The following is an 18,909-nucleotide window of genomic DNA, read 5'->3' on the forward strand; positions in this document are numbered from 1 at the left end:
TTAGCTTTTCTTTAGCCCCCGCGCATCTATACCTACATTGGCTCCAAAAGTACAGTTGGTGCCCTAATACATGGTGAAAGTCTTCCTGTTTATGAAGACTTGCTAATCTCTGCTTCTATTTTGTCAAGGCAGCATGAGATACCCACTTGGTCTCTACTCAGTTGAATATTTATTATGCCAAAGTCCCAAAACAAATTACAACAGAAGAATTGAGTATTGCGTCTATTGTCAAATCAGGACCACCATTTTTATGCAGTATTAAAACATTTCTTCAAGTTACAGAAATAGTTACCCAACGCAAATCCAATAGTTACATATTTTCAAAAAGCCAAAAGAGCAATAGCTTGATCACAATTTTGAGCTTCATATTTTAGCAGCCATTGGCACAGCCAATAGTTATCACCTTTCAATGGCATTACTCAACCTTTTAGAACTCCCAGTGCTAAAAGCTGTTACGAATAGACAAAAAATAAATAAAAACTGCTTCCTTGCTGATGCGTAATAACATCGGCAAAAAAGTGTATTGAGGAATACACATGTATGCATCATTATTCATGCATGAACATCGTGACTGCAGCTCCAGCATGATGACATACGCATGTGTCTCCTTGTAAATGCATGCATACATCATAACGTGGGACCTTTTTTTCCCTTCCAAAATGGTAGGCATCCATCTTGGAGCAATAAATTAACATAATATATAAAGTACATTACAGCACATTCTTTATAGGATGGGGCAGCTCAGTAGCAATTTGCAGTTGCCATGCCTCAAAGAAAAGAAAAAAATTGAGAAAAAAATGACAGAAAGGGATGGAGCAGAACTGTAGGGGAGTAAATGTAAGTGGATAACAGGAGCAGTAGGGAGAGCAACATGGGAGCTGGGAGGGGGAATTATATATATTTTAAAACCTGGGATGAGGAGGCCTCTAGGAAGAAACAGACAATCTTTGGATGGTGGGAGTACCGCAGAGATGAGGGTATTTGAGGGGTGGGTGGAAGCAGCACACATGGAGCACTGGAAGCGAAAGATAAAAATGTAATTCCCTAATGTGGAGCTGTGGAAGGATGGTGGGACAAACACAAGAAGAAGGAGGAAAACCATTGAATAAGATACAAGTGAATAAGATACAAGTGAATGAGATTCACAAGAAGGAGGAAATAGTAAGCAATGGTCTGGCCTCCGACTACTGTACGTATTGGGATGGTCCACATTAAGTCTTTGATCGCAGACATTTACACTCTGTATGTGTGTGAGACCTAGAACTGATAGGCACAAACAAGCAACCACAGATACTCCAGAAAGTCCTATATGAGATGGATCCTTATGAATTTTCATTTCAGTAAACTAGTGCAGTTGCCAGTATTTGTCAAAACCATATCCATTATCCCTGGTGTCTACTGGCCTGGATGAACACTGCTCTCCATCTTTGCAGCGCATTCTATAACTGAGGATCTGGGCAGTCTTTGTAAGTATCAAATGCTGGTGTTTGAACCCAGAAACCCTTTAGTTAGGGCAAGCAAGCTTGGGTCTGCGAAATACAAACCAGCAATTTACTCACTTTTTTTGTTATATACAGTTTGCTTAACAGAAGTGTCCTCATGGAAACACTTGCAATATTGGCATCGGATGCATTGTAAATAAAATGACCAATTTTGGCACCCGTGCCTTTTCATTTAATGCCCTCACCTGATTGGCATCTTTCAGTTTTCAAATACCTTCCTGGGCTACAGAATACTTCTGGAGCATGGACTCCTTTGGATCAACCAAATTTCAACAGGACACATTTTCAGATCAGGGTCTCTCTTCCTGCAGACAGAACAAGCGGATGACACGTACCTCTGTGTAATGGACAAGAGGATGTGTATTCTTATAGTGTCACCACTGCCTTTTAAAACCTCGGTGTGTATGGTATGTAAATCTGTAGCGAGGAATACAAATGAGGTAGTAATGGCATGGCCTGATTCCTTTGTTAATGGAAATCATTCAGTCTGCGTGATAACAATCTGTGCTCCCCACCCAATATCACCCAGCCCCTTCTAACCAGCTTCTCCCACCCCCAGTTCTGATGTTGAAGTTACACCTACTGCTTAGTTCACTCAAGCAGTAAAATGACCTTAATCGGTTGAGATTCCCAGTGTGTCCTCAATCTGGGAAGCGTTGAAAATAACTTCCCTTCTTTTCTCTGCTAGTCTTGCCTCCCTGCTGCTCGCAGTATTGATGGCCAGCCCGCGTCAGCTGTTAGCCAACTCACCATTACTATGCTGGTTCATGAATCTTCATAAGCTGGACACATCACTCCTTCGCCCACATGCACACTGTGAGCAGACCCAACTGCCGCCTTAAAGTAGCCCTGTCCTCATACACTTACCTGCAATAATAGTGTTTTCATTTTCCAGAGTGATTAGTTAAGTTGTCAGCTCGGGGCATTCCTCCCTCTCAGCTATCCACCCCACCCCTCATGGCCCTTCTAGTGTAGCGGGTTGTTAATCAAACACCCTACGCCGCTTCTGGGGCATGGAAAGAGCCTTTAAAGTTCATTTCAGCTTTTTAAATGCAAGAGTAGTGTACAAAGCACAGCTAAGGTTAGGAAAGCCATCACTGGCACCAGTATATTAGTAAATAAGATTAGCTAATGTTTTATTAATGCGTTGTGATTGCCTTTGTACAGAATGAACACTCTAGAAATAAAATCTGATCTTTCAGATGTTCCCCTTTGCATTATAGCTCGTGCAGCGCCTTAAACATGTATATATCTAAATGAGAGTTCGATATCGAGGCTCTGTTTTGAGCCGGGGTATTGTTTTAGTCTTGTGTGGCCACTCTTCGCATAAGTAATTAATTTCCAGCCTGTTCTAAGATGCAAGGAATGCAAATGTATCCAACAAAGACGACGAGAACATCAAAAGGCGGTCTGTCCTCTGCCGCACGCGGACTCTGTTGGGACTTCCAGAGGGGCACGCCAAAAACTGCTTTGGCTATTTGCGGGAGCCGTCTCGCTAGAAATATTTCTATGTACTAATCCACCCGACCACCAGGGGTAAGAAAAGGTGACTCTAGAAACGGCCAAGACGCATGGCCAGTCAGCAAAGTATCCTTGCTGTTTAAAAAGATAGACATTAACAAAGACACTTCTTCTCGCTTAGTGCACCAGTAAACACAGGCATTCACAAGCGCTGCTTACATGCATTGCGTGCAAAAATGATGCTTATGACATTAAACTCTGCCCTGTTGGCCTTGATGAGGAAAATACTTGTTGTTCAGTCTTATAAAGATGTACACGAAGAGTATGGTTACCGCTTAAAGAAAGGGACGGAGGAGATACCTAGATTAATCTGAACAATCGGCAATCACTCGATTCAATCATTATTTAATTTGTTTGTGATTACACAAAGGGCCCAGACCTGTTCAGCTCAGTCTAGGTCATATCCACAAAAGGAGCATACCAGCCGTTCCAAATGTGAACTTAACCTCATGAACTTGTGGGGTCGCATCAGTGACGAGCAGCTCGAGTCCCTGTGGGACAGCGAGCATAGGACCCACATCTCGTCATCACCATTCCACGTAGGATGATTTAGACGTCAAGACCATGATGGATGGAAATGTTCAAATTTACCAGAACCACTTAAATTCTTCAAACCCACTGATAATATTCTGTGCCACCATTTTGTATTTGCTTCCGTTCCCATTCTCTGGAGATGTGGTCTTACAGCTTGTGTTGGTCTGTCCATTTGGGAGTCTCCCAAGACTGATTTGATATGTTTGTCTTTCGCTGTGATGTCACAGTGACATAAAACAATAGAAGGGAGAGCTGTTTGAGTCATTTCAAGGTTAATAAATGAAAGCATTTCCTCTGTCACTTTTTTCTGTTATAGATGAAAGTCATATGCTAAATACTGGGCATGATTGTAGACAGTTGTGCTTCTTATAAATGCATACGTTCATATTGCTTTCCCTTTTGCCGTTGAAATTCAAAGAGTACCGCATTCCAATCAATAAGCATGCTTCTTGACACAAGATGTTTACCTCTGGAATTTCTACCCTGGTGAATAACCTTAAGGCCTTAGCGGAATATAAAAAAAAGCAGTGGTCTCTCTAGGTCGGAGACAAATACTACTCCAACATAAGTGCAATTGTCATTGCTTTTTTGATGTAGGAGGTAGTTAGCTTTACACTGCTTAAAGTATTGGCAATGTTTTTGGGAAATGTGGTCAACTTTGGAAAATAGTGACTTCCCCTGCTTCTTGATTTTTTTTTTTATTTCTTATGTTTAAATGTCCTAATGATCTGTATGTCCTGTCACAATTGATGAACCACCAGTGATTGTCTGCTCTGGCTCTGTTCTTTTGATCTTTTGTTTTTATTTTGAGCGCCGAAAGGAGTAACCTATCGAGCTTTTGCTGGAGGATGTTATAAATGAAAATTTAGCAACCATTCCGTCAGCTTTGTCAACTGGGTAAAGTGGTGTGTGCGTTTATGCGTTCCAAATTTGACTCCAGAATCCAAATATATATTTGATAAGCACATGTTCCTGGAAGCAGTCTGAAACAGTCAAGCCACACATTCTAGTCTGAGATTTATTTTCTTCCTCAAAAAAATCATTTGGTAATCGTTATCCTTTTTGACTTTCTCTGCATGTTATTTAAATCACTAATTGTGTTTATTTTATCAAAACAAAACTTTCTGCGACACCTTCACTTAATTCCTGTTTTTCTCCAAAGGTGTTCACTTTTTTTATTTTAACACAACATTACAATGTGGTGCTATTGCAATTCCCAACACAATAACACAAAGCACTTCTGGGTATATTTTAAAAGAACTTCAACATAAAGCAAACATTCAGCAAATGTAATTCTCTGCTGTCCACACTAACACATCTACCATGATGCCCTGTTCACTTCAAATTCTCGATGTTTTTGAAAAGATTATAGTGCTGTGTCACTAACAAATAACTATGCCATTTATAAATCGAAGCACTGAAATAAAATATAAAGAAACTGATATCCCGTAAGCAAAGATAGATAAATATGGAACTTCGAAATGTTGCTCCCCCCCACTTGACCAGGAGAGCAGAGGATAACGCTTTGGCCCATGCATGCAACATGCATTGGTACAATGTCACTGAGACTATTCCCTATGCTTCACTGAAACGAGCCTTATCGTATTTTGGAGTAACAGATCCAGACTGCCTAGCCTGCATTGGTTATTACCAGCAAGGCACATTTTCATTGCAACAATCAGCAGACAGAAACAGAAGACTGGCCACCTCATATTGTATGGCCTTTCGACGTTTACAACACCTCGTTGACAAAAGGTGGGCAGGAAAAAATAAAGTAAATGTACACTCATTCCTTTTTATTATTGTGTACGCCTAGTCTATTTTTCCTGATCTTAACCTCCCTGTGTTTGACTGCCCTCAACTAGATACTGAGCTGCTCAAGTGACACTTTTGGGGCCTGTTGGTTTACTAATGCTAATATTGGTATTACAGTAGAATCTGGTGCTTCAAAGAGAAGCTCGCTAAAACCTAGGGATCGTCAGATGAAAAACTATACTTAGAGACTTTAGAGCTTGTATGTCCTTCTGGGATCGGCATCATTATTAATGGTTCTGAGTGTGTCAGAGCAACAGAAGTACTGTCAAAGAGCGAGAAGGATTGCCATGAAACATTCATAATAACAACACAGCAGACACCATTGGTAAAGTGGGGTTTAAGTGCTGGAAAAGTAGAACTGTTTTCCTTTCAAGGACTGCAGATGCACGATTTCTGTTTTACCTTCCGATTCCTAACCATTGAATCATGCATGGGCCTGCAAATGCATCTATTTAGAAAAAGCTGTGGAAAAGTCGAGGCCTGATAAGTCTGCATGTGTTCTTGGGAGACTAACTCCACGCATGCTAGTTGGATTGTGATTACGAATGATAATTCTATTAGAGTGGTCTCCTCAACCGCTTCCTTGATTGGTACGTTGACTGCTGTAAAATAGTTGCATTGCCCCCTCGCTCTTCATTAGTAACTGAAGTGCACTAGGGTGTTGAAGATTCAATGCAGAATCTTTGTTTCCTTCTTGATTTGGCCAAATTTGTTTAAGGGGTTGTCGGATCTGGCACTATTTAATTACAGTTAATTCGTCACTCGAGGACCTGATGCACTGTGAGTTGGAATTTAGTGAGTGTGCATGGCTCGGACTAATTAGTAAGAGTTCTATATGCTTATTAAGTATACCTGCATTTAGGTGATCATATTTGTCCTCATAACCTTAAGTAGTAGCAGCTAATCCATGACAGTGCCTTTAAATATGATGTTGTTCCCACCCACACACCAAGTAAACATTTGGAACATACTTGGTCTCTTAAGAGGAGCCATGGAGAATGCCGTTTTGATCATCACCTTCTCAATAATATGAAAGCTGCACAGTTTAAACATGAAACTTCCATATGGTATGGAAATGTCATAAAAATAAACATCGAAAAATTAGTAGTGCTCAGATTTACTTTGATCTCCAAAATACACTGATCATTTTTAAGTGTTGTGGTAAAGTGGGTGGTTAAACCCTCTGTCCCTTTTAAAAGCTTATTGGCAATACAGTGGGCTTAAGGAGTGTAATATATGTCTGCTAATTTATGCCTCATTATAGTGGTCCCCACACTTCAGAGAGTAGCTGGATTTTTAACACATGGCTGTTTAATTATTGCCTTATCATTTATGTGGCACCCTAAAAGCAGTTTATTTTATATAATTTGGCAAACCTTGCAATTCTTTTGAGGAGAGGAGTTGTGAATATCCTGTCCATTTTTATGGCTATGCATCTTCTAGCAGAAATTTTAATTTTACTAAATGAAAAACGAATGATCCAATTTTATTACCATTTTATGTATGACCTCATAGATCCTGGTTTAAATGATAGCTTTCCACTTCTCATGCGAAGAGCACACATCACTTAACCAGTTACAAAGATAGATAAAGGAATCTATAAATTTTGCATTTACAAGATCCTGCAACGAAGGCGTTGTAAGTTACTCTTTCTGGGCACCACAGGTTCAAGCAGCGCTGACGTTAAAGAAAACCGCAACATGGACAACATCTCTCCGAAGAATGATGGTGTACAATCTACCGGGGATGGCCCTCAACTCTCTAATGGGGGTAACAGCAGGAAACGGCCGCTTGAGGAGGGAAACAATGGCCACTCCAAGTTCCGCCCCAAGAAGAGAAAGAAAATGCCGGGGCCAATTTTACCCAAGAATGCCTTGATGCAATTGAATGAAATCAAGCCAGGTTTGCAATACAGATTACTTTCTCAAAGTGGACCCGTTCATGCCCCAGTGTTCATTATGATCGTTGAAGTAAATGGACAGGCTTTTGAGGGCTCTGGGTCTACCAAAAAGAAGGCTAAACTTCATGCTGCTGAAAAAGCCCTACGGTCTTTTGTTCAATTTCCGAATGCATCTGAAGCCCATCTAGCAATGGGAAGAACCCTTTCTATAAACACAGACTTCACATCTGACCAGGCCGACTTCCCAGATACTTTGTTCAATGGATTTGAAACCCCAGTGCAGACTGACAATAACTTTTATGTGGGCTCAAATGGGAATGGCTCATTCAGCTCAACTGGGGACTACAGTTTACCATCATCCACCGGCTCCAGCACTCTTATCCAGTCTCCTCTTCCAGCTCCATCACCGTATCCCGTAGCAAGTGGAAAAAATCCTGTCATGATCCTCAATGAATTGCGACCTGGCCTAAAGTACGAGTTCATCTCTGAAAGTGGGGAAAGCCACGCAAAAAACTTTATGATGTCTGTGACTGTAGATGGTCAAACGTTTGAAGGGTCAGGCAGAAACAAGAAACTTGCAAAGGCTCGAGCGGCACAGTTATCTCTTGCTTCCCTCTTTAACATGCAGTTGGACCAGACTCCTTCCCGCCAGCCCATTCCCAGTGAGGGACTACAGTTGCATTTGCCACAGGTGAGAAATATACATTATGTATACTTTTTCTTTTCTTTTGATTTATTTTGTTGTGTATCTCTTACATTTTGTGCATTGAGGTTATAAGTTGGTTTCACTTCTGAAAATATAGTGAATTACCAGCTGGTATGTCATGTAACTAAAACTGTCAAGTCTTTTTTTCATAGTCATCCTATCGAGTAGGTAAAATCTGTTTTATACCCATGATGGACAATGTCCGCAATATTATCACCTATGAAGTGTATTGAAATCTGTTTTCTACCCATGGTGGATAGTGCCAACAATATTATCACCTATCAAGTGTACTGAAATCTGTTTTCTACCCATGATGGACATGCCAACATTATTATCACCTATCCAGGGTATTGATATCCGTTTTCTACCTATGATGGACGATACCAACAATATTATCGCATATAGGTGTAGCTGAGCTCTCTAGTGTCAGTATTTCATTTGTGCTTTTAGTAGGACTCAATATGCTGCTGCCCACCATAAGGGGTATGGCACCTCGCTTGGTAAGACTGCTTTCATGGAAATTAAACTGGTCTTAAAGCTTTGGCGTGTACTGCCTGAACTGTTCCATGAGGTAAAATACTTACTTTTTTAATAAGTTCATTCTTATGAGTTGTAAAAGATATTTGTTGTGCATCGAAAAAATAGTATTTGTATGTTCGAGGCATATGAGCTGCAGATTACACACTATGCATAGATGGCCACCTAGTGTTGGGCCCGGATGTTTGCAGTTTGTTTTGTTGTAGAAAAGTCTTTGGAAGTCACGGGATAGGTGACTCCTCCTTTGGATGATACTGCGCATGGGCATCAGCTCCATCCCCAGATTGTTTTTTTCCGCCACCGGGCTCGGATGTATTTCCAGTGCTCCATGTTGGAACCGATTTCTTTCGGTGCGCAATCCTCACCTACTTACAAAACTTAGTTTCGAACGCTTTTCCAGTCGACGCTACTCTTCAACATCGAGGATCTCGATTCCGGTCGTCGTCGACAGCCTTCGGGCCTAGCTAGGCCTCGACTCCAGCTCATGGAAAGGACGCCATTTAAAAAGTGTCCTCAATGTGGGTCGAAGTTTCCCCACACCGACCTTCATGAAGTGTGTAACCTCTGCCTCTCTCCGGAGCACAAGGGGAAAGACTGTTCAGCTTGTGCCTCTTTCCGCTCCAAAAAGACTATCCGGGACCGAAGAGCGAGGAGAACAATGGCTAAAAGGTCTTTAGCTCCAATTCTGGACAACATCTTCGAAGAAGGCGTCAACCTTCCAGAACAATACGACGTCGACAGCAGCTCCGAGGCAGAAGATTCCGATGTTTGGGACATCACTCCAGCGCAGCGGGTCGTAAGTAAGACCATCGACCCCGACCCTTCCTCGACACACCCAAACAAGGCCCCGGTCACACCCTCGCCCTCGGGCTCGGGTGCACACCGACACTCTGCTTCTACTGCCCCACCTTCGGGCCCAGCTAAGAAGCCAATTAAGCCTTCAGGCGACTCGGGCTCGAGTCAGCCTTCACATGGTGCCGGCGCACATCTACCGGCACCGAAAAAGACAACGGCCCCTGCTACACCTACATCCAAACCATCGGCACCGAAACATACCACTACTCCTTCGGCACCGAAAACCAGGTCGGAACCAAGCAAACGCGCTTCGGATTCCAAAAAATCACCGGAACCGAAAAAACCATCGGATCCGAAGAAACAATCCGATCCAAAAACTATACCAGAACCGAAAAAATCCTCGGAAACGAAAAAAGCTTCAGAGCTGAAAAAGACTCCTACTTCCCCGGTGAAAGACATTGTCAAGAAACCAAAACAAGCCACTTCGGTGCCCAAACCTTCCTCCGCACCAAAAGATCGACCTCCTGCAGAGGATTTACCTTATCCAGACCCTGCTCAAAAGACTCTAGCTAAGGATCCAATCACTGGACACTTAATTTTGGCTTCAAAAAAGCAACCACTGGACACACCAGCTCCAGCTCCGCATTCAAAGAAGGACATGGCTACCTCTCCCTTAAGACTGCCTTCACCTTCTCTTTCACCTGTACCATCACCACATCCTCTCATACCACAGCATTCCCCGGTATCCTCCATCATACCAGACGATGACAACAGGGATGGTAGCTCTGATGATATGGGGGTAACATACCTGATCCAGCCACTCCTACAGGATCCCCTGACCCGTGGGATGATTATACCACACCAGATGTCCCAAATGTCCCTCAGGATGACTTATACCCCTCAAGGCCTTCTCCACCAGAAGACACTATAGGGTTTAATTAATTAATCCACAGGGCTGCACAATATCATGGGGTAGACCTACATACAGACCCTGTAGAGGAAGACTTCCTAATGGATACCTTTGATAATACACAAAGGTCCTCATCCATTTTACCGATGCTTAAAGGAGTGATTAAGCATGCTCCTGAAGTCTTCAAGGACCCAGTCAGAACTCGGGTCATTAACCCTTGTATAGAGAAAAAATAGAAAGCTGCCCCCTCAGACCCAGCATATATTAAAGGTCCAGTACCACTAGACTCACTTGTAGTTTCCAATGCACGCAAGCGAGCAAACTCACAAACATCAGGTGAGGCTGCACCACCAGATAAAGAGTCTAAGCTACTTGAAGCATGGGGAAAAGAACAGCATCTCAAGCAGCAGACATGTGGGCTATCGTACAATACACAGGCATTATTAGCCAGATACGAAAGGGCACATTATGACGAGTTAGAGTCATTAATGAGACACCTCCCTGACAGGAACAAGGATAGAGCAAACAAGCTTATCCAAGAGGGGAAAAACATCACAAACACCTCTATTCGATGTGCACTCGATGCAGCAGATACTGCCTCTAGGGCAGTTAACACCAGCGTTTAACTACGCAGGCACGCCTGGCTACGTATATCAGGGTCCTGGTGGAGAGCATTGGGTGGGTGGGTGCAGGGTGAGAGGCCTGGTGGGGAGCGTTGGGTGGGTGGGTGCAGGGTCAGGGTCCTGGTGGAGAGCGTTGGGTGGGTGGGTTCAGGGTTAGGGGCCTGGTGGAGAGCGTAGGGTGGGTGCAGGGTCAGGGGTCTGGTGGAGAGCGTTGGGTGGGTGCGGGGTCAGGGGCCTGGTGGAGAGCGTTGGGTGGGTGGGTGCAAGGTGGGGGGCCTGGTGGAGAGCATTGGGTGGGTGGGTGCAGGGTGGGGGGCCTGGTGGGGAGCATTGGGTGGGTGCAAGCTCAGGGGCCTGGTGGAGAGCGTTGGGTGGGTGGGTGCAGGGTGGGGTGCCTGGTGGAGAGCATTGGGTGGGTGCAGGGTGGGGTGCCTGGTGGAGAGCGTTGGGTGGGTGGGTGCATGGTGGGGGGCCTGGTGGAGAGCATTGGGTGGGTGGGTGCAGGGTGGGGTGCCTGGTGGAGAGCGTTGGGTGGGTGGGTGCAGGGTGGGGGGCCTGGTGGAGAGCGTTGGGTGGGTGCAGGTTCAGGGGCCTGGTGGAGAGCATTGGGTGCGTGCAGGGTGAGAGGTCTGGTGGAGAGCGTTGGGTGGGCGCCTTATGCCCTGATGCAGCCGCACTCTGCCAGCTTCTGTCTTTGCCTCACTCCTCGTTGAGGGGTCATCACTCGTGACTGCTGCTTGTTGGAGAGTGTGAGGGGAGAAGGGTGCAAGGCAGAGGGGAGAAGGGTGCAAGGTAGAGGGGAGAAGGGTGCAAGGCAGAGGGGAGAAGGGTGCAAGGCAGAGGGGAGCAGGGTGCAAGGCAGAGGGGAGGAGGGTGCAAGGCAGAGGGGAGGAGGGTGCAAGGCAGAGGGGAGAAGGGTGCAAGGCAGAGGGGAGAAGGGTGCAAGGCAGAGGGGAGAAGGGTGCCAGCCAGAGAGGAGAAGGGTGCAAGGCAGAGAAAAGAAGGGTGCAAGGTCGAGAGAAGAAGGGTACAAGGCAGTGGGGAGAATAGTGCAGGCAGAGGGGAGAATGGTGCAAGGCAGAGGGGAGAAGGGTGCAAGGCAGAGGGGAGAAGGGTGCAAGGCAGAGGGGAGAAGGGTGCAAGGCAGAGGGGAGAAGGGTGCAAAGCAGAGGGGAGAAGGGTGCAAGGCAGAGGGGAGAAGGGTGCAAGGCAGAGGGGAGAAGGGTGCAATGCAGAGGGGAGAAGGGTGCAATGCAGAGGGGAGAAGGGTGCAAGGCAGAGGGGAGAAGGGTGCAAGGCAGAGGGGAGAAGGGTGCAAGGCAGAGGGGAGAAGGGTGCCAGCCAGAGAGAAGAAGGGTGCAAGGCAGAGAAAAGAAGGGTGCAAGGCAGAGAGGAGAAGGGTGCAGGCAGAGGGGAGAATGGTGCAAGGCAGAGGGGAGAATGGTGCAAGGCAGAGGGGAGAAGGGTGCAAGGCAGAGGGGAGAATGGTGCAAGGCAGAGGGGAGAAGGGTGCAAGGCAGAGGGGAGAAGGGTGCAAGTCAGAGGGGAGAAGGGTGCAAGTCAGAGGGGAGAAGGGTGCAAGGCAGAGGGGAGAAGGGTACAAGGGGAAGGGGGAGAAGGGTACAAGGGGAAGGGGGAGAAGGGTGCAAGGTGGAGGGGGAGAAGGGTGTAAGGCAGAGGGGGAAAGGGTGCAAGGGGGATGGTGATGAAGTTAAAAATGTGCCCCCCCACCGAAAACATTTCTGCGGATACCCATGATCAGAGCCCACCTCACGTAAACTTCTTGTAACGCCACAGAGCTCCTTGAGCCTTTCTCTAGCCTGGTTACTTTTAGTGGGAGTGCTTTATACTACTCTATGTATGCATTGAGATGTACTTTATAAGATCTTCGTGATTGCAAATAAAGATTTATGACAGTGATGGCGACTCTCTGAATCCTTCATCACGTCTAGGCTTGATTCTTCATGTAGACCAGTGGTTCTCAAAGGGTGCGCCGCGGCACCCCGGTGCGCGGGTAAATAAATAGTGGGGAGCCACGGCCAACTGCCAATTAGGTCAAGGGAGCCACGGGTCAAAAAAGTTTGGGAACCACTGGCCAGATACCCACACCCATTGTCCAAAGGCAATGCGATATGGATGTACTGGTCAAAACTATTTGCGAACGCTTTTCCTCCTCTCCCACTACTTCCGTTAGTGGTACGCAAACTACAACAACATTCCCTGACGGTCATTCTAGTCGCTCCAACTTGGGTCAGACAACCGTGGTACACCGCGCTGTTGCAGATGTCTGTAGTACCACACCAAAAACTAAACCTATCTCCATGCCTATTAACACAGAACCATGGAGAGATCAGACACCCGGACCCAGCTCAGCTCAACCTAGCGATCTGGCTCCTGAGGTCATAGAGTTTGGTTACCTCAACCTTTCTCCAGAATGCATGCACAATATTAAAGAAGCTAGACGTCCTACTACTAGAGCATGTTATGCTGCTAAGTGGAAACGCTTTGTCATATACTGCCAAAACAACCAAATAAATCCCTTAGACGTGTCTATTCAACATATCATAGGATATCTATTACACCTTCAAAAGTGTAATTTCGCCTATACGTCTATCAGACTACACCTTGCTGCCATTGCAGCATACTTACAAAATAGACAACATCTATCTCTTTTTAGAGTACCAGCTATAAAAGCTTTCATGGAAGGACTCAAAAGAATAATTCCTCCCAGAACGCCACCGGCACCAGTGTGGAACCTGAACATGGTCCTCCCTTTGAACCATTACATAATTGTGAATTGCAATTCCTAACATGGAAAGTAGCTTTCCTAGTAGCAATTTCTTCTCTCAGAAGGGTTGGTGAACTACAAGCATTTACCATTGAAGAACCTTTTTTGCAAATGCATCATAATAAAGTGGTTCTTCGTACTAATCCTAAATTCCTTCCTAAAGTCATTTCACCATTCCATCTAAATCAATCAGTTGAGCTGCCGTATTTTATTTTCTCGCAGCCTCAAACAGTCGCAGAAAGAGCTCTACACACCTTAGATGTCAAAAGAGCATTACTGTACTATATCGAAAGGACACAAACTTTTAGTAAAACAAAACAACTTTTTGTGTCTTTTTCACCGCCACATAAAGGCAACCCCATATCAAAATCAGGGATCGCCAGATAGATTGTTAACTGCATACAAATATGTTACCAGAAAGCCAAACGTATGTTAAAAATTCCTCCAAAAGCCCATTGAACAAGAAAGATAGGGGCTTCAATGGCATTCTTGGGGAACATTCCCCTAGATGACATATGCAGAGCAGCTACATGGCTTACACCGCACACATTCACAAAGCATTACTGTGTAGATGTGCAAACTAAACAACAAGCCACTGTGGGTCAGGCTGTACTAAAAACACTGTTTCAAACAACTGCAACAGATACTGGTGGTAGCCGCTAGGTGTGGGTACTGCTATACAATCGATGCATAGTGTGTAATCTGCAGCTCATATGCCTCGAACGGAAAATGCTACTTACCAGTATGCATCTGTTCTTGGCATGTAGAGCTGCAGAGTTACACACGCCCACCCGCCTCCCCGGCTACCTTTATCTGTTCCAGTATTATCTTAATAAGATACAAATCACATGTACATCACTACCTCTTGTACAGCTCCATCACTTCCCTAATGGCAAAAAACAATCTGGGGATGGAGCCGATGCCCATGCGCAGTATCATCCAAAGGAGGAGTCCCCTATCCTGTGACTTCCAAAGACTTTTCTACAACAAAACAAACTGCAAACATCCAGGTCCAACACCAGGTGGCCATCTATGCATAGTGTGTAACTCTGCAGCTCTACGTGCCAAGAACAGATGCATACTGGTAAGTAGCCTTTTCCTTACCTGCTTTCCTGCATGTGACCAAGGCAACTGTCCAATAGACCTGTGTGATATTATTCAGAAAGCAACGACAGAACTGGGGACAGAAAGAGTTTTGGGTACATAGGGAAATGTATTTGTTTTATTTATAGCAGGCATACTTCTCTAGGCACCTGAAAAAATAGTCTTGATCTGTTCCGTTAACTTACTGTGTATGTTACTAAGGGGGTGTCAAAGGCACAGCTGGAATTAAGAGATAAACTCAATAGATCTCATCTTTGGGACCTGCTGGCTTTGCCAGCGCTTTTTTCCGTTGCGGTTTAGATCTGAAAAAGCGCAATAGCGTGGCTGCTGCTGTTGGTGGTCACGCCATTCTGTAGTCATATGCTCACATCATCATACATGCACATTTCTACAGGAAGACACAGATGCCACTTTCTTTTAATTTTTTTATTGACTGATCTAAGATGAAGGCAGCCAACCAGCGGTAGCCAAAGGCAGACTATAAGCACCTGTAAGTTCTGGGTTATCCCGTTATAGGTGTTAAGCTGTCTGGTAGTCTCTACCTGAAAAGAAAGGTTTTTAAAGCCTTTGTGAATCTTAAATGGGCCTGTTATGGCTTTATGTCCTTTGGTAGTGAGTTCCATATACAAGCTTTCAAAGTAGACAATCTTTGGTGACGCTCTTCCTCCCCCAAAACCCAAATGCAGCTTGATCTTCAGAATTCTAAGGAGCATCTTACGTTCCAAGTGACCACCTGAAACATAATTGTAGATAACTGGTAGCGTAGCCATGGAAACACTAAAACATCAGGCAGGTCCGTTTGAAAGCCATGAACTTGTCTACTGGTTGCCAATAGATTGACATTGCTGCCATATTTTGAATACATGTCAGCCAACTAGTCTGTTTCTTTCATTACTTCCCCACCAAGGAACTAGCAGAGTGAAGCTTAGCATTAAACAGAAACCCCACACTTATTTACTGTTTTAATTTAAGGTAGCGGAGCGCTTGCTTAAGCTGACGCATGCACAGTAAAGCTGAACAGACCACGGAGCCAAGCTAAAGCTGGTGTTCAGGTTTTTCAGTTTTGTAAATTGAGGTGGGAGAAGCAAACTGTTTAAAAGACTTGAGGGCATTTTTCTAAATTCTGAAGTTTATGAATTGATCCCTGAAGGAAAACCCTTGTTTGTGATTAAGCTTCAGTCCACTGTCAAATTCAGTGGTCGCGAACATCCTATCCAAAGCTCAAAATGACGCAGTCATTACTAGCGCCATTGATACCGAGGCAAACCTGCATGCCATCTGCTTATGAATTAAGTTGTAGACCTCTAGCCCTGATGACGGCTGATAGTGAACTTATGTAAATGTTAAACAGCAGAGGGAAGAGTCAGGATGCCTGGAAGTCCCACACTGAAACCTTGCTTTAAATGACGTAAAGGGGCTAATTGTGATCCTTGTTTGCTGCAGTGCAGAAAGGGTCTGAACCATCTGTTTGGCTCATCTTATATGGCAGTCTCTGACCTATGCCTAGAAAGCACCAAATTAAAGTCTACAGTGTCAGTGGCAGCCAACAGCATAAAAGGACCTATTTTCTACACCTTCTGCTGTCTGTACATCATCAAGCAGTACCATTGCCAATAGCATTGTTTTGCTATTGTGATAAGTCCAGATACCCAACCAGTGGGATACCAATTCTACCCTATGCATAGAGGAAGACCTGAAAGTACCAAGTAACTTTTTCTCAAGAATTATTGACAGCCAGAGTAGACTAGCAATAGGTTGTTAATTTTGAAAGGTATTGAAATCAAGCAACCCTTGTAAATTAAAGAGTCAAGACAAATTATTTCAAATTGTTCAAGAGAGATTGATTTAGAGTCCTAGACACATTAATTGCTTGATCACCATAGCTGCTGCATGGCACAGTATTGGCTCCTGTTTTATGGTCGACTACCTCAAGTAACTTTTCTTAATCTGATGTTGACTTCTAGCCACAGATACCGTACCTTAGAATTATCCCCAGGCATCAGACTGGTTCCGGAATTTTTTCAAGAAAGAACTCCTGTGTGCTGGTAGGTGGAGTTGTTCTGCTCCACGTGGAGTCATCAACACCGGAAGTGACATTTGTGGTGCCTGTATGGGTACCACCCAGGCGCACTGACATCCGTTCTTTTCTTTCTGTGCCAGTCAGCGCAGATCCAGGAAAGCTACCCTATAGTAATTTTTTTACTAAGCTTTTTTCAATGTTTTGTTAAGGTCTATTTTAGGTCATACCTCCTGGTATGGCAGGAATGTCATTAAAGAAGGCCGGCTTAAAGCCCTGTGGTTCCTGTCACCTACAGATGTTGGTGACAGACCCGCACCTTGTTTTCCTCTGTGCCTCGAATGAGAGACCATGATCCGAAGACCCGTCCTGACTGCTGAGCCTTGAGAGAGTAATCCCTCAAGCTCCTGGTGTCTAGGCTTAGCAACACTCGAGGTCCTGGTCGAGAGAAAGAGGAGAGAAAGATCTCGGGAGCGGTCGTCCCACTCCGAGTCGTTGAGCCATTCAGGTAAGTCTCGGTCCCACATAAAGAAGTATAAGCCTACTTTGACTTCTCCTTGTATGTCAGCTGATGAGGGGGCATCCCTTGAGGCCAGGCTCCCCTGGTTGAACTAGCACTGGGGCCACCTCTGCGCCTCCCCGCTTTTGCTGGAGCAACCCCACTCAAATTCAAGAGTTTTATAAGGCCATGTGCCTTATATTTGAGTGTCCCTGTTACCTCTGGGGCACAATTCAGGCCCTGTGGGTGTGAGAGGGGCCCCATCGGGATCCACACCGGAGGCTCCGGCGCCAGTCGGCCCTAAGGATCCACAGAAGGATCCGGATCAGCGGCAGTCTTGCCATTTTGACCTTACCTGGCGCTGTCCCAAGGCAGACGCTCCCAACGCCCACCGGTGGTGCCATCCCCATTCCTCACAGAACACCCTTCCCCTGAGATTGGCGGTCTAGGCCACCTCTTCTCATGTAAATCCTGGCACATTCCCAACTTCCCTGCCGGTTTGGAAATTCAAGAGGCTGGACAATTTAGGGAAGAAAACATTTTCTTCCACAAGCCTGACATTGTGGTCAGTGAACCCTGCATGGCTTTTGGGCAGCTATTTCCACACTTTGTGGGATACAGTTGCGCAGGTCCCAGAGGAGGCCCGGGCTTTTCTCTCCCAGGCTTTTGCCGACAGGAGGGATTCATCATTCGAAGTGGACTGGAACCCACTGACTCTTTAGCCAGAGTTGTTTTGTTGACTGTGGCCCTAAGACGCCACGCCTGGTTGAGGACTACTATCTTTTCTGGGGATGTCAAGACGTCACTTGTGGACATGCCCTTTGATGGCTCCTGTCTCTTTGGAGACAAGGTGGATTCGGCATGGGAGCGGTTTAAGGACAGCTGGGCTGTGGACAGATCCTTGGACCTTTCCTTGGCCCCTCATCAATCTCAATCCAGCTTTTGCTCCTTTCGTGACCATGCAACTGGCATACAACTGCATCCTTACCTGCTCAGCCACCACAGTGCTCGGCGTGGCCGTGGACACACTATCTACCAGCCCGTGGGTCAGGTGACCAGCAGTCCAGTCAGTCTACCACCCTCCAGCAGCCACAGCCTCTAAACCCTCCTAATGTGCCTGTTTACCATAATGGGCACCCGGTGGGCGACACTATTTGCCATCACCTGCCCCACAGGCAGTCCATTACATCAGACAAGTGGGTTTTACAAATTGTCCGAAGAGGTTAATCCCTCTCCTTCAAGACTTTCCCTCTCTTCATGCCACCTAAATACAACTGGCTGACGGAGGGCCACCTATCTTTTCTCGGCCAGGAACTGATGGCACTTTTGGCCAAAGGAACCATAGAGAGAGTGCAAATGCCAGAAGTGGGTTATTCCCGCTACTTTCTGGTGCCCAAGAAGGACGGCGGCCTTCGTCCTATCCTAGACCTGCACTCTCTCAACTTCTTCCTCAAGGAGACATTTAAAATGCTCTCTAGCTCAGGTCCTATCTGCCCTGGACCCAGGAGACTGGATGGTAGCATTGGACTTGAAGGACACATATTCCTGCCTGCCCACAGGTGTACCTGCGGGTAACAGGGGCCACAAGCACTTTCAGTTCGCTGTGCTCCCCTTTGGCCCCACCAGCGTTTCTTGGGTGTTTATCAAGGTGATGGTGG

At 45.5% G+C, this 18,909-nt stretch overlaps 1 protein-coding gene across 6 annotated transcripts in view; it reads left to right on the plus strand.

Moving 5' to 3' along the window:
• The window catches only part of ADARB1 (adenosine deaminase RNA specific B1), a 964,894-nt gene that overhangs the window by 730,353 nt on the left and 215,632 nt on the right, over positions 1 to 18,909 (plus strand). For 4 of the 6 annotated variants that reach the window (XM_078680553.1, XM_078680555.1, XM_078680554.1 and 1 more), the window contains one exon: positions 7,038 to 7,963. In XM_078680553.1, coding sequence (XP_078536679.1) covers positions 7,038 to 7,963 — 926 coding nt within the window. Of the gene's footprint in view, positions 1 to 6,991; positions 7,964 to 18,909 lie in introns of all 6 variants that reach the window. The other 2 variants (XM_078680556.1, XM_078680557.1) reach the window with 1 other exon arrangement.

Source organism: Lissotriton helveticus, chromosome 3_1 (assembly GCF_964261635.1).
Source record: "Lissotriton helveticus chromosome 3_1, aLisHel1.1, whole genome shotgun sequence".
Lineage (NCBI taxonomy): Eukaryota > Metazoa > Chordata > Amphibia > Caudata > Salamandridae > Lissotriton > Lissotriton helveticus.